Source organism: Terrapene carolina, unplaced genomic scaffold (assembly GCF_002925995.2).
Source record: "Terrapene carolina triunguis isolate 2854851 unplaced genomic scaffold, T_m_triunguis-2.0 Scaffold234, whole genome shotgun sequence".
Classification (NCBI taxonomy): domain Eukaryota; kingdom Metazoa; phylum Chordata; order Testudines; family Emydidae; genus Terrapene; species Terrapene triunguis.
The window spans coordinates 12,197,510-12,210,900 of NW_020664585.1; the positions used below are offsets into that span (position 1 = coordinate 12,197,510).

Below are 13,391 nucleotides of genomic sequence, written 5' to 3' on the forward strand. Positions count from 1 at the left end.
TGAGCACAAGAGCCCAGCAATATGCCATTGTTACTGTAAATCAAAGGTGGTGATGGAAGCCGCTGTCAATATCAGGTGGGTGTTTTAATCAGTGGATCAGCATATACACATATACCTACTACTGATCACTCTTCTGCTTATCCCATGCCTCTTCCCTCCATGCTACACATACACATTGGAATCACTCCAGTTCTTCAGTGTTACGGGCCTTCTCTGCCTGCGCAGAAGCAGGCAGGACATGGTGCTTGCAATAATCAGGTGTTTGCTGAGCACCATCAGCATGACCATTGTTGAATGTAATCATGGTCTCTGCCCCAATGACTTCATAGTGTTGGGACCAAGTACCGAATTCTCTAGTTGCAGTGGGATCAGAAGGAGATGCCAGTGTGTAAAGCTAGGAGGGCTGGTAAAAGTTAAGAAGGAAAAATATTTAAATATCGTATTGTTCCCTGTGCTCCGAGAGCCTCTTTCTCTCCATGACCTATCTGACTCCCAGACAAAACAACCCAATGTCCAGATATTTATATCTGACTTGCTACCTTTTTTAAAAACAAAAAAAAAACAAAAAACCAGCAACCTACTAAGGAAGGGAATTCATAAACTCCTCCGAGTGATCTTAGAGGCACTAGGTACTTCAGATTCTGATCCCTGGCAAACTGCAGAAATGAGCAATTGCTTTTGGAGAATATTTCTTATTAGCTCCACTGTACAGTCTCTATGAGGGTCTCTATTTAAAATAGACCTTCTGAAAAAAACTTTAAAAAAATGCTTTACTCCTCAAAACTTTGTGTATCAGGGAATCCCAGACATAGGAAAGCAAAACTGCTAGCAATAGTTCAAATCAGTAGGGTAAAGCAGAGATATAGGGTTTTACAAGCAATACATAAGACCTGTTTGAAGAAATACTATAAAAAATGGCAGTACTTTTGATTGCCTGAGGACCTTGGCAATGCCGGAACTACAGAGCAGACTACATCCTTTTTTACCTGCGGTTATTTTTTGTTTTGTTTTTCAAAGTAAAAAGAAGAACAACAACAAAATTAGAAGGAGAATATAAACAACAATTATAGCATGCAGTCACAGTGGGAGAAATATAAAAAGGTACATATACAGCACCACAGGAACTACAAATATACAGACCATCTTACCCTAATTTTAATTGTACCTGCCATCAAAACAAGAATATGTTTACTTGTTTTTAAAAATCGCCAACCATTGGCTCCCTTCTGCTTTCAGAATGGCAAAACTGCCACTGACTTCAAAGGGTGCCAGATCAATACAGTGATAATTATTTCTCTCCAGATTTACTAAGTCTCACAGATTGACATGCCACTGAGGTAGTTAGTTAATTTTCCTGGTTTTTCTCCACTGGTGTTTAGCAATTAGCATTCTGTAAATCATGCTGGATTCTAATGTCTAGGGGGCGGTATGACTTAGTGACTAGAGCACTGGTTCTATTCCTGGCTCTGCCACTACCCTGCTGGGTAACCTTGGGCAAGTCACTTCCCTGCTCTGTGCCTCCGTTTCCCCATCTCTAAAATGGGAATATTGATATTGCCCCTATATTAGCATTTAAGAATCATGTTTAATTGCTTTGTCACCTTCTTCTAAAATGGAAGCACAATAAAGTGACATACACCCATCACCACATTTCTGCATGGCATGGTTTTATTTTATCCAACTGGAGAGAAGTTGAATTTCATCAGAAAGCATCATGTAGTTCATAAATATAAGGGTACATGTAAAGCTGTAGCTAGGGTGGCGAGTATTCTGTTCCCTGCCACCTGTAAATGCTTTTAGAGAACGACAAAGCAGCACTAGGGCTTAATGACATGAACAGTCCCATTGATTTCAGGGGGGCTGTTTGACTGAGAAAGGTGAGCTGGAGTGGCATGGGGATATGATCCCTGTTGTCACTATGAGGACATACTTCTTTAGGACTTCAGTGGAGTGGTGGGTATTTGGAGGATCATGGTGGGCGAGTTTTTCATTGACTTCAGTGGGACCAAGATTTCACCCTGTGTGTGCAAAGTGAACATTATTCTTAAAGTGTGAAATTCACCTCTGTCTGGACTGGCCAGCATCTTTAAGTCCCACTCAGGCTCTCCAGATAAGTGGTGCCTAGGCCTCATGCTGGAATTTTAGCCATGCTGCAGTCCTGCTCTGAAAAGTGACTACATAAGATGGCACCTTTTGCTCAAAGATCCCTCTGCATTTTAGTGACTAAAATAAATACTTCTTCCCATTTTTACTTCCATGGAGCCAGCACAGCATTGCTGAAGCAGGCTGCATTCTAGTTTGGCTCACAACCATCAACACAATTATTTACTAAGCTCCCAGTGCTGGGCCAAAGCCTCTCTGCATAGACTCCTGTGCAGCCAGAATATAGAAGGTGATGGAGTTGCACTAGTGTTACTTGATTATTAGAATCTACAGGGCTGGCAGTTTGGAAAAAACAACTGCCTGGATCATCTCCCGTCAGGGAAAAACTTGCCAGGAGGGGTTCTAGAGGAGGAATTCTGCATGCCAGATCCCCTCATCCCATCAGAGAGAGATGGGTGTGTGTGTGCATTGTCAGGGTTTGCATCCAGTGAAAAAAGAACACAGGGCCCACCTGCAAATTTGGTGACTCACATAGAACCTATGGGATCCCCGGAAGACCAAGATGAACTGCACAAAGCCCCTTGTGTCTCTGGGGGTGCACCTGGAGGCCACAACCATTGGTGGCTCCTGGCGAGCAGTTACTTTGGAACTGCGCAGAGTCCAGGGAAGTGCCCCCCTGAGTGCACAGATTAGCTGATACAATTGGAGCTTATATTTTTACCTATAAAATGTGCAAATCTGATCACAGACCTATTGATTAACACTAAAATGGAACCCCACAATATTATTATTATTACTATACAGTAGAACGGCAAATATTCCATAGTAATATATGCATATGAACCCTCATCCATTTATAAGATAAAGACAATACTTTGTACCTGAAAATAAATAAAACCAGATTAGGATCATCATTTCCTGACTGCCTTCTAATGCCTCTTTCCAAAGGTTAGAGCCGCCTTTAAGCACAAAACCAAGGTGTGGTCCCTCACCAGCAGTTCCATTCGCAACATCAATGTGAAACCCTTCAACTCTGATATCGTAAGTACTCCCATCAATGCCATTTTTATCCTATTATACTGGCTGAAAGGTTATAGAGCAAAGCTGTGAGACTAACTGATTTTTTGGTTCACTGGCAGTTCTGAGAAAAAAAATCAAAAGAATTGTTTGATTTGGTCAAGCTGAAATTAAAAAAAATATATTTGGGGGGGGGGTTCAGCAAAGTGAAAAAGTTGGAAAAACTTCATTTTGTGTCTAAGCCAAGGAAACATTTTTGTTCAGCCTGAAACTGTGTTTCATTTTGAACTTTTTTAATATAAGCAAAGGAATTGAAGGGCTACAGTCACAAAGCCAGGGAGCAGATGTAGGATTCAACAAAAGAGATGGAGAGAGGCCCAACTAGGGTGACCAGATAGCAAAAAATCAGGACGGGTGTGGGGAGGTTATAGGTGCCTATATAAGAAAAAGCCCCCCAAATCAGGACTATCCCTATAAAATTGGGACATCTGGTCACCCTAGGCCCAACCCAGAATAGAATAGCCAGTAGCCTGATGGTTAGGATACACACCTGGGAGGGGAGTGATGGGGGTTGCAGTCCCTGCTCCCGACCTGGGATTCAAACCCGAGACTCCCACATCCTCAGTGAGTGCCCTGAGCATGACACTAAAGGGTGAGGGTGAGAGTGAGAGTGTGTCCGTCCTCCTCCTTCAGAGCTTTGTGTAGCCCAAAAAATTGAAACGTTTCATTTTCAAAATGTTAAAACGATTTGTTTAGACATTTCCAAAACTTTTCTTTTGTTTTGACTGAAACATTTTGCCCAAATGGACACAAATTTTGGCAAAATATTTCATTGGATCCGCATTTGCATTTTTTTTTTTTGTTGGAAAAAAAAATGTTTCAGCTGAAAAATGTTGCCCAGCTGTAGAGTAATATTGTGGAAAGAAAGATGAGATGACAGGGGGCACAGAAGTTAATTAGCACTTGTGTCTACAGTGTGTTCTATCGCCAGTGTTGTGTTGTGACTATAGGAGATACTCTGAAAGCAGAGGACTAAATTCTGTTCTCTGATAAGCCAGTGAATAAAATTTCTAAAACGTCAGACTTGGGGCCTGATTCAAAGCCTACTGAAGTCAATGAGAGTCTTTCCATTGTCTTCCATGAGCTCTGAACCAGGCCCTTGAAGAGTTTTCTTGCTATTAACTTCAGCTGATGACCATAGTTTTTGGTTAGGGTTAGAGCTGGGTCAAAAGTCAGAATTTTTGTTTCATGGGAAACTTTGCTATTTCAAAGTTTTTGAAATTTTCAACCAAACGGAAATGTTGCAGTCATGTTGGTTTCAGCCATCAGCTGGCAAGGCATTCAGGATCCGTGATTCCAGGGCAGCCCTGCCATGCAGACTCCCGCAGGGCCAGGGACTCCATGGCTTCCAGGCTCCTGGGCCAGCTGGCTCTCCAATGCCCACAGTAGTTGGCTCCCCGACTGCCCAATTCTCACAGCCTTGGAAGCCAGCTGCCCCAAGATTTGGGCAGGCCAAGATTATGGAAGCTAGGGGGCCAGTCTGCCTGGCGGGTATGCCCTGGAACCACAGACCCTGAAGCCTGTCCCAGGACTTCCAGACTTCCAGCTTTGTGGCAGGGAACCTGGAAGCCCTGTGTGCCCCAGCTAGAGCCTGGCTGTCGGGCTTCTGTGGCAGCGGGCTCCCTGGGCTGCAGGGATCAGTCAATCCAGGGAGCCAGTAGGCCTGAGAGTCTGGAAGCCTTGGTGTCCCCAACACTGGGGACGGTCCACATAGCCAGGCTGTCCTGGAGCTGCAAATCCTGGAAGTCTAGGAGTCCCGACTCCAAGGCAGTCCTTCAGGTGTGCTGCCAAGGAGCTGGGCAAGGTGGCAGGGAGAGATGTGAAACCTGCCTGACAGGCCGGGTTCTGCCTGTGTTCCTTCATGAGACTTGTCAAAAGTGACAGATTGGCGTGAAACCTTTTGCTTTTGACAAATTGGCATTTTCTGATGCAAATTTGTTCCAGCAGACAATTTCCAACCAGCTCCAGGCAGAATACCTTTACATTTGAGTCCCACGAATGAACATTTGTATAAACAAATCAGTCTGTATATATGCATTCCTCTCTCCCCCCCCCCCCACTTAAGGAGGGCTTAAGTTGTCTTGAGACAAAAGAAATTTATTTTATGAGAAAACTGGCTATTAGAAATGATAGCCTCTGAAATGATTGGCAGTGATCACTGAATAATACCCGACAATACATGTTAAATGGCTCCTTTATGGCTTGTGCTCTCAAGAGTCTAAGGTAATGGGGAGTCTAGATTGATGTTTTCAGGCTTTCACGTCCTCCAGTCAATAGCGATTTACCAAAAGAAGTAAATCTAGTTTCAATACTATTTTGTCTTCCAGATGACTGGGAATAGGCCGGGTACAACTCCTACAAAGATGAACACCTGGGACAAGAGTACTAATTCAGCCAATCGGATTGATTTATCAGCAGTCTGATATTAGACCCAGATTCTCTCTGAAAATCAAGCCCTACCTTCAGGACCTCCAATACAGCGTCCACCATTATTTTCTCACCATTAATGCCAGTAGGAACTGCTCTTCTAATCACTGCCTAATAAATTGGAAATTGCCATATTGCTTTGCCGAGTATGTACAAGTCTGTCCTCATCTGCCTCCCTTCCAGTGTGTAATGCAATCTACCACTTGGCCATTAGCAATAGCCGCAGAGTAACTAGCACTACTATACACTGGATGGTTTTGTCAGTGACGATGACAACACTAGGGATGGGAAGGTTATTGCTATCTAAATCTAAAGGTCAAGTATTTCAGGAAAGATGCATTTTTGTGCTCTGCAAATGAAATGCTTCCTATTGTGATGTTGTAACAGGGCTAGTCTTGTTTAGCGGTGTACTCTCTGTTTACATGTAATATCTTAAGTAATCCAATTATCCCAGTGAAGCTTATTAACACCACATTCTGCCAACAGGCATTATATTGGAACACTGTAAAGAAGCCAGACCTTGAAGGGGAAAAAAGAAAAAAATTCCAGCCATTCGGCCTGCTCTATAGACTTGGGACCTATGAAGCAGATATACAAACAACATGTGCATATATATATTACACACACACACACACACAGCTAACTTTTTAGATATTCCTTTTTCCAGATCTGCAATATATATAAATGGCTCTGACTGCCCTGCTCCAATCCGCAATGTTAGTTTCAGTTAAAGGGTGATTTCTGTCTGCTGACAAACCATAATAGAAGCTAGTTGTCTCAGTCTTTCAGATAGATCAACAACGGTCCATCACACGCATTTCACAAATGGAATTGACCTGTAGCTTCTGGAAATCAAAACCCACACTGTGACTTATCTTTCTCCTTTTAGTGGTCAGAATGAGACACTGAATTCCAACAAAATACTGTGAAGGTAGCAAGACTGCAGATGGGTCTGTGTATTGGTATCTACAGACATCTTTTAAACAGACCGCAAAACAGTCTTTTGTGATTTAAGCTCTACTCAGCATTCATCAGCTTTTGCTTCCAATACAATTATGTAGTATCTTTGGGAGGGCCAGGGAGGGGACTCATTTTTCATTGGAGCAATGTCTTCCTGGTTCTTGTAGACTGTGTCAGTCGGTAATTCACTGAAGGTAGTTTGGACACACTGAGGCAGACCCTCAGCCACACTTTGTTGTGCCCACCCAGTGGGGTTGGTGGGGAGAGGACAAGGTGGCTTTTGCCACTGATATGCCCCTATTATCTTGAGGCTGGCCAGGGGCTAATTTGGCCTCAAAAATATGCATCTTGCTTTATTTGCTCAGCAACAATCGTTCCAAAGGGAACATTCCACCAGCTCAGTCTGCTCAGACCAAAACGACATTGTTGCCACGTCTTCTTTCTCCTAGCCATATCTCTAACACCCCACCCCCAACGCTGCCCCATCTCACCCGGGGATTCCCCTTCAGTAGGCAACCCCCCAAGTAGTTTGTGCTTGCTTTCCCAATGCTTTGTGCCACCAGCTGTAAGGGGGCCGATGATTTGACCCAACGTTTTCAAAGTATCTTTCCCCATTTAATTTAATGTTTATACTTTCCACAGTTAAGGCCAAGGCTGATCCACTGAAGTCAATGACAATCTCCCATTGATGTTAGTGGGAGTTTTATCATTGATTTAAGGGGACCGGGATTTGTTCCCTAACTAACTAAAAAGGGAACCACATTCTGCAGTTATTGCATTAACTTAAACAAATTTACTCCAGATGTACACAGGCAAATCAGAGCAGAATTTGGCCCACTGTGTCTATCATAAATACTTGTAAATACAGACATTTATTAATTCTAATCCTGTGAGCAGAATAATTCTATTTTGTTGACAGCTAAATGTAAAAGCAGGGAAAGAAGAAAGCTAAATACTGAAGTGGCTCTCTCTCTCTCTATCGGCTTTTGTGCATAGGCTTGCTCTTAGCCCTTTGAGCATTGGAATAATTATTACAACGGTGTAAATACAGCAGACCCTTGTGGAAAGAGAATGTCTGTTCCAAGAGATACAATAGGAAGAGTGATTGGAATATATGGAAGCAGGTTGTTGTAACAGAACTGTACTGTGATAACAGAGTTCAAAGTGTCTGTGTTGTGTGCTGATAAAATATTTAAACATATTTTTGATACTGAAGCACATTTTTTAAAAAACTGTGACCATGGATATAGATTTTAACCCTATTAGGCGATTTCTCTTCTAATCATTACGTTATAGTAAAAGTGATGTTGTGAATGAGTCATAGGAAATACAAGGGGTTTAAAAAAACCTGGATTTTTAAATATTTATAATTCCCACTGTGCCATTTTCTCACTTTGAATGCAACTCCTTTGCTAAATTTATAGCAGTCACCTAAGTTACTGTCAGTAGCAATGATTATCATAGATCCATTTGAAAATAACATTTGACATACAGTACAACAGCATCTACTATAAAGGGTTAAATCTATTTTTTTATCCAGGTATAACATATAATGTGGTCCCCAAAATACATCAATAGACTCAATGAATCATGAAGATGATTTTTAAACACTTTGGAATATGACATAGATGTATTATATAAGGAGTGAACATTTATTAACCCATATGTATTGAGACCTATTGAAGATACTGCAATGTTTTCCAGTACATAACCTGTGTCCCATGCTTTATCTGTGCATTTTGAACATAAAGTAGTATATCTTGGTTATGTCACGTGAGTTTAGGAGTTAGAACACTGTATTATTAGTAATGGGAATGGAGTTCCTTTTGTTTGCTTCTTTAGTTTCTGATAAAGTAGTAAAAAACCACAAGCATATTGTAAATGTCCACCCCCACCAAGTCTGTTCATCTTGTTTGATTCTATGTATTTTTCACAGTTTTACTGAATGCAGAAAATATACTGAAATAGAAATGCTTGAAATGAATCTTCAAAAAACCCTGTTCTTATCCTCAGTCTTAAAGTATGAAAATCATGCAGTTTATTTATGGGCTTGTATATGGCAGCTTTTGCAGTATTTCTTCGGGACAGCATCATTTTCTCAATGGTATGAAATCTTAATTGAATGAGATGTGAGTTTTAAATTAGATTATGTAGCAAGAATGATTTTGCAAGTAAGTAATAATAAAATGTTTTTTTTCCAAAATAAAACAAAACATCTTAATTTTCTAACAAGATTTTGTGTTTGTTCCATTTATTCACATGGGTTAAAGAACACTGGGAATATATAGTTTCTTAGTGAAGTACCAACACTGTGCCTAAGCATATCAATCCTTACTTATGTGAGAAGTCCCCCTGAAATACTCATAACGTGTGGCCTAGTATCACCAAGATACTATGTAGGCATCCAAAGAAGTGGGTTGTAGCCCACGAAAGCTTATGCTCTAATAAATTTGTTAGTCTCTAAGGTGCCACAAGTACTCCTGTTCTTTTTGCAGATACAGACTAACACGGCTGCTACTCTGAAACATATGTAGGCAATGTTTTTGTTTTAAACTTTAAACTTTCTTAAGCATATTTTTAGAAAAAAAAAACATCCAAAATTGATTTTAAAATGACCAGTGATGGAGAATCCACCAAGACCCCGGGTAAATTGTTCCAGTGGTTAATTACCCTCACCATTAAAAATGTACACCATATTTCCAGTCTGAATTTGTTTAGACAGTGGATTGTTAGACCTTTCTCTGCCAGATTGAAGAGCTCATCAGTAACTATTTGTTCCCCATGTAGATACTTACAGACTGTAATCAAGGATTCACGTAGTTCAGGGGTTCTCAGACTGGGAGTCAGGACCCCTCAGGGGGTCGTGAGGTTATTACATGGGGGGGTCACGAGCTGTCAGCCTCCACCCCAAACCCTGATTTGCCTCCAGCATTTATAATGGTGTTAAATATATTAAAAAGTGTTTTTAATTTATAAGGGGGGGGGTTGCACTCAGAGGCTTGCTATGTGAAAGAGGTCACCAGTACAAAAGTTTAAGAATCACTGATGTAGTTGCTGCAGAACTCTCAACACACAACCCCTGTGCTCAGGCTATGTGCTATGCGGTGAAATCAAGGTGACCAGATGTCCTGATTTTATAGGGACAGTCCTGATACTCGGGGCTTTGTATATACTATACTATATAAGTATAGGCGCTTATTGCCCCTCACCTCCTGTCCTGATTTTTTACACTTGCTATCTGGTCACTCTAGGTGAAATTCACCTGTGCAGAAGTGTAGCACAAGGTTTAGGTCTCACTTGAGCCCTCAGAAGTAGGACTTCAGTGGCACATAGCCGTCTTGCTGACCCTCTATACAGGACAGAATATCATTCTGGACTGAGGATTCGGGCCATAACAAAGTATATCACAAAAGCTACAAGCTTTTGCCATCCCTTACTACTTTCACATTTTGGATCCAGTTTCTTTTCCCTCCTCCTTATTTTAAACAACAGGTAATATAAACATAGACCAGAAATACAACATCTCCATGATGAAACTCATATAGCGCCAAGCAGCTTAATCATCACACAAGTGCAAAAGTACAGATGTCAAATGGTTTCAAGGTTAGAGAGAGATCTAGCATAATTAATACACCACTAACTCAATTCCCACTGCTGTGTGTATACACACTGCAGTGTGTGTGTGTGGAGAAGCATAACCAGAGTGATTATATTCCAGGAAGTTAAAATGGGAAGTTTGGGCTTTAGATGACAAGGATTCTACCGTAGGGACTGAAATACTCTCTTTATATGCTACGAAACCTTACTTCTTTTGCCTAGAGCAAAGCAGCACGGAATATACTGTAAGTATCTTTTCCCTCTATCTTGTGAAATAAAGAGATTTTCTTTTACATTTATCATCCCCGACAGAGTAATAAATGATATTATATTGTGTCTGATTTACAGCATGTTTGCCTTTAAAGTATTTTCATTACATCTTAGGTTATGCTTGTATGACCTGATACCATTTACGTCATGGATAGTTATTGCTGTAATTGCCCTCGTTCAGACAATTTTCTTCCTCAATAATTCCTTATGTTCTTTGAATTGGGAGACTATCTTTCATCTTGTCAGGGTTGGTTACAATGCTAAATATGCTACAGACATCAGCATTTTCCCAGAGCTCGAATGCTTCAAATAAATTCTGAGTTGAAAGGATGCCTCTTGCTTACTGTTCAGCATGTAAATAACCAAGCAGCTTCCTTGATTGGATGACAATTCTCAGATAATTAGCCAATAAGTACCAGAAGAGAGAGGAGCAGAATATCTAACTTGCCCACATTTAAAAAAAAAAGGTAATTTACCTTCCCCCACTATTCTCCGGTGCTTGTTGTATGAAAATTGGATTGACTGGGAGTTTCACTTTCCCATTTGAGCATTCCCCTAGATGAATATATGCCTAACATCAAGGAAGCAGAATGATGCATATAGCAGGCTAGGCACTAAAATCCAAAGCCAAGATTTCACTAGTGATTCTGAGCGCTCAACTTGATACCAGGGCCGGCTCCAGGCACCAGCATTCCAAGCAGGTGCTTGGGGCGGCAATCTGCAAGGGGCGGCAGTCCGTGTGTTTTTGCCATCCCAAGCAGCGCACCGAATTGCCGCCGCGGACAGCAGGGGCAGTCTGTGTGCCGTTAGGGCGGCACGCACGTTTCCGTGGCAGCGGCAATTCGGCGGCAGCTTCTATGTTCAGCTGCCCGCGGCGGCAATTCGGTGGCTTCTGTCTTCCAGCTGAAGACAGAAGCTGCCGCCGAATTGCCGCCGCCGCAGAAACGCGTGTGCCACCCGAACGGCACACGGACGGCCCCCGCTGTCCGTGGCGGCAATTCGGCACGCTGCTTGGGGCGGCAAAAACAGTAGAGCTGGCCCTGCTTGATACATGATATAAAGGGGCCAGATTTTCAGAGAGTGGATAGTCAGCACCTTTTCAAAATCATGCCCTTTCAAGGTGTCTCAAGTTGGGCAACCAGAAATAGAGGCACCCCAAATCAGTAGCCCCCTTTGAACATGTTGGTCTAATTTATTAGGACCTTGACATTTTAGAAAAAGGATTATGACAACAACGGCATTGCTGCTTTCTGCAATTTTGTTTTGAAGACCTGCCCCCCCCCCCAGCCTGACCAAATGTAGGGAAGTCTCATCACTAATCCCCAACCCTTCATGCTCTATCCTCTAAAAAATAGGTTATTGGGGGAATAGTGGACAATAGATTATTGGGAAAAAGACTCCAAGGCCCTGCTGTCACTGACTCAGAGCTCCAAGTTTCAATCTCTAGAGACAGCTGAGGTGATGGCGGTTACGGTACATTCCTCACAGGAGGCTTAAGTAGTATTTGTCAAGGTTTCAGGGACGCTTAGAGGAACGAGAGATTATAAAAAAAGCTTTGTGCTTACGCTATATTTTGCGCACAGTAAACTAAACATTGTGCATTAAGACTTGCAGATGAGTAGTCAACAGAGAGCACTCTGCCTACATGTGATTTTATACATCTCTGAGATAAATATAAAACCCAGCATTTAGGGACACCCTGGAGATTTGTCTTTCTTAGGGATCATTAGGTCCATGCATGAATTAATGTCCTGTGTTTGTTGATATGTACTTTTCCATCCCTGACAGTTCTCAGAGGGAGATTATGCTTCAGTGATGAAATGCAATCTAATCAAAACAAGTTATTAATACAAATTTAAAATATTCATTTAATTATTCAAAAAACGCATAAGACTTTCTGCTTTTTTAATACCTTTCATTTAACTGACTTGTATGCTACAGGCCACAAAATGTAGCAACCATTACTACTTTCATTTGGAACCTAGCCTCTCGGACAGTGGGTGAAATTCGCCTATACACCACTGAAATCCTCAAGGTTAAATGCAAGGTGGAAGAGATTATTTAGCATATTCTAAGGGAACATTCAAGGTAGAGTGGCCCTTTAACATCTCTGCAGCAGACATGCCAAACCTGCGGGAAAAAATGCAGAAATTAGGCTTGTTTTTGGCTTAATTGGCTTGGGAGTTGCTTGTTGACTAGTTTTTGGCTTGTAGCTTCTTTTTTTTGATCGGCTCCTGGCAAGCAGGGGCAAGGGGGGGCAAGCAGGGGAGAGAGTCAGAGGTGCACAGCAGGCCCACCACACTCCCAGACTGCACATAGAGTGTTGGGTTCTTAGGGATTGACTTGTTTGGGCCTGGTTTTGAAATGGGATTAGCTTGATTTCAGATTTATTGTGAACGTCGGGGTGCTTATTTACTGCGTGAAAGTTGGTAGCTGTGCTCTGCAGTCATAGGACATAAAAAGAGGGGTAGTGGGTTACAGACCTTGAATGGTCCTTTAGTATATATACTAACTACTTATGCTAAACAATCTTTTCCACCTTACATTTAGCTGTGATGCTGGAAGTACCTTTCCCAGACCTGGAGAAGAGCTCTGCGTGGTTCAAAAGCTTGTCTCTCTCACCAACAGAAGTTGGCTCAATAAAAGATATTACCTCACCCACCTGGTCTTGCTAATATCCTGGGACTGACACGGCTACAACTACACTAAATACAACTTTTGGTATAGACTGTGTAGTATGGAATACATATGCCAGATTGACACGCTGTAGAGATTCTGCAGAAATACAACTACATTTCTGATCATACCTTCCAGTGGGGATGAGGAGAAATTTGAATCTGCAACAACCGTAAGATGAACACAATGACCACAACATTGATATAAACATCCCATTCCTATGAAAACACAGAGAGAGGGGGCAAATTATCTCATTTGTGCAGTTTTTCTTCAAAAAGGTC

General features: G+C 41.8%; 1 protein-coding gene across 1 annotated transcript in view; it reads left to right on the plus strand.

Annotated features, from left to right (window-relative positions):
• ADGRD1 (adhesion G protein-coupled receptor D1) overlaps positions 1–8,753 on the plus strand; it is a 251,344-nt gene extending 242,591 nt beyond the window's left edge. The window contains exons 24-25 of the mRNA XM_024205752.2: positions 3,052–3,144; positions 5,508–8,753. Of these exons, the coding sequence (XP_024061520.2) occupies positions 3,052–3,144; positions 5,508–5,603 (189 nt within the window). The 3' untranslated portion in view covers positions 5,604–8,753. The remainder of the gene's footprint in view (positions 1–3,051; positions 3,145–5,507) is intronic.
• The last annotated feature ends 4,638 nt before the right edge of the window (positions 8,754–13,391 follow it).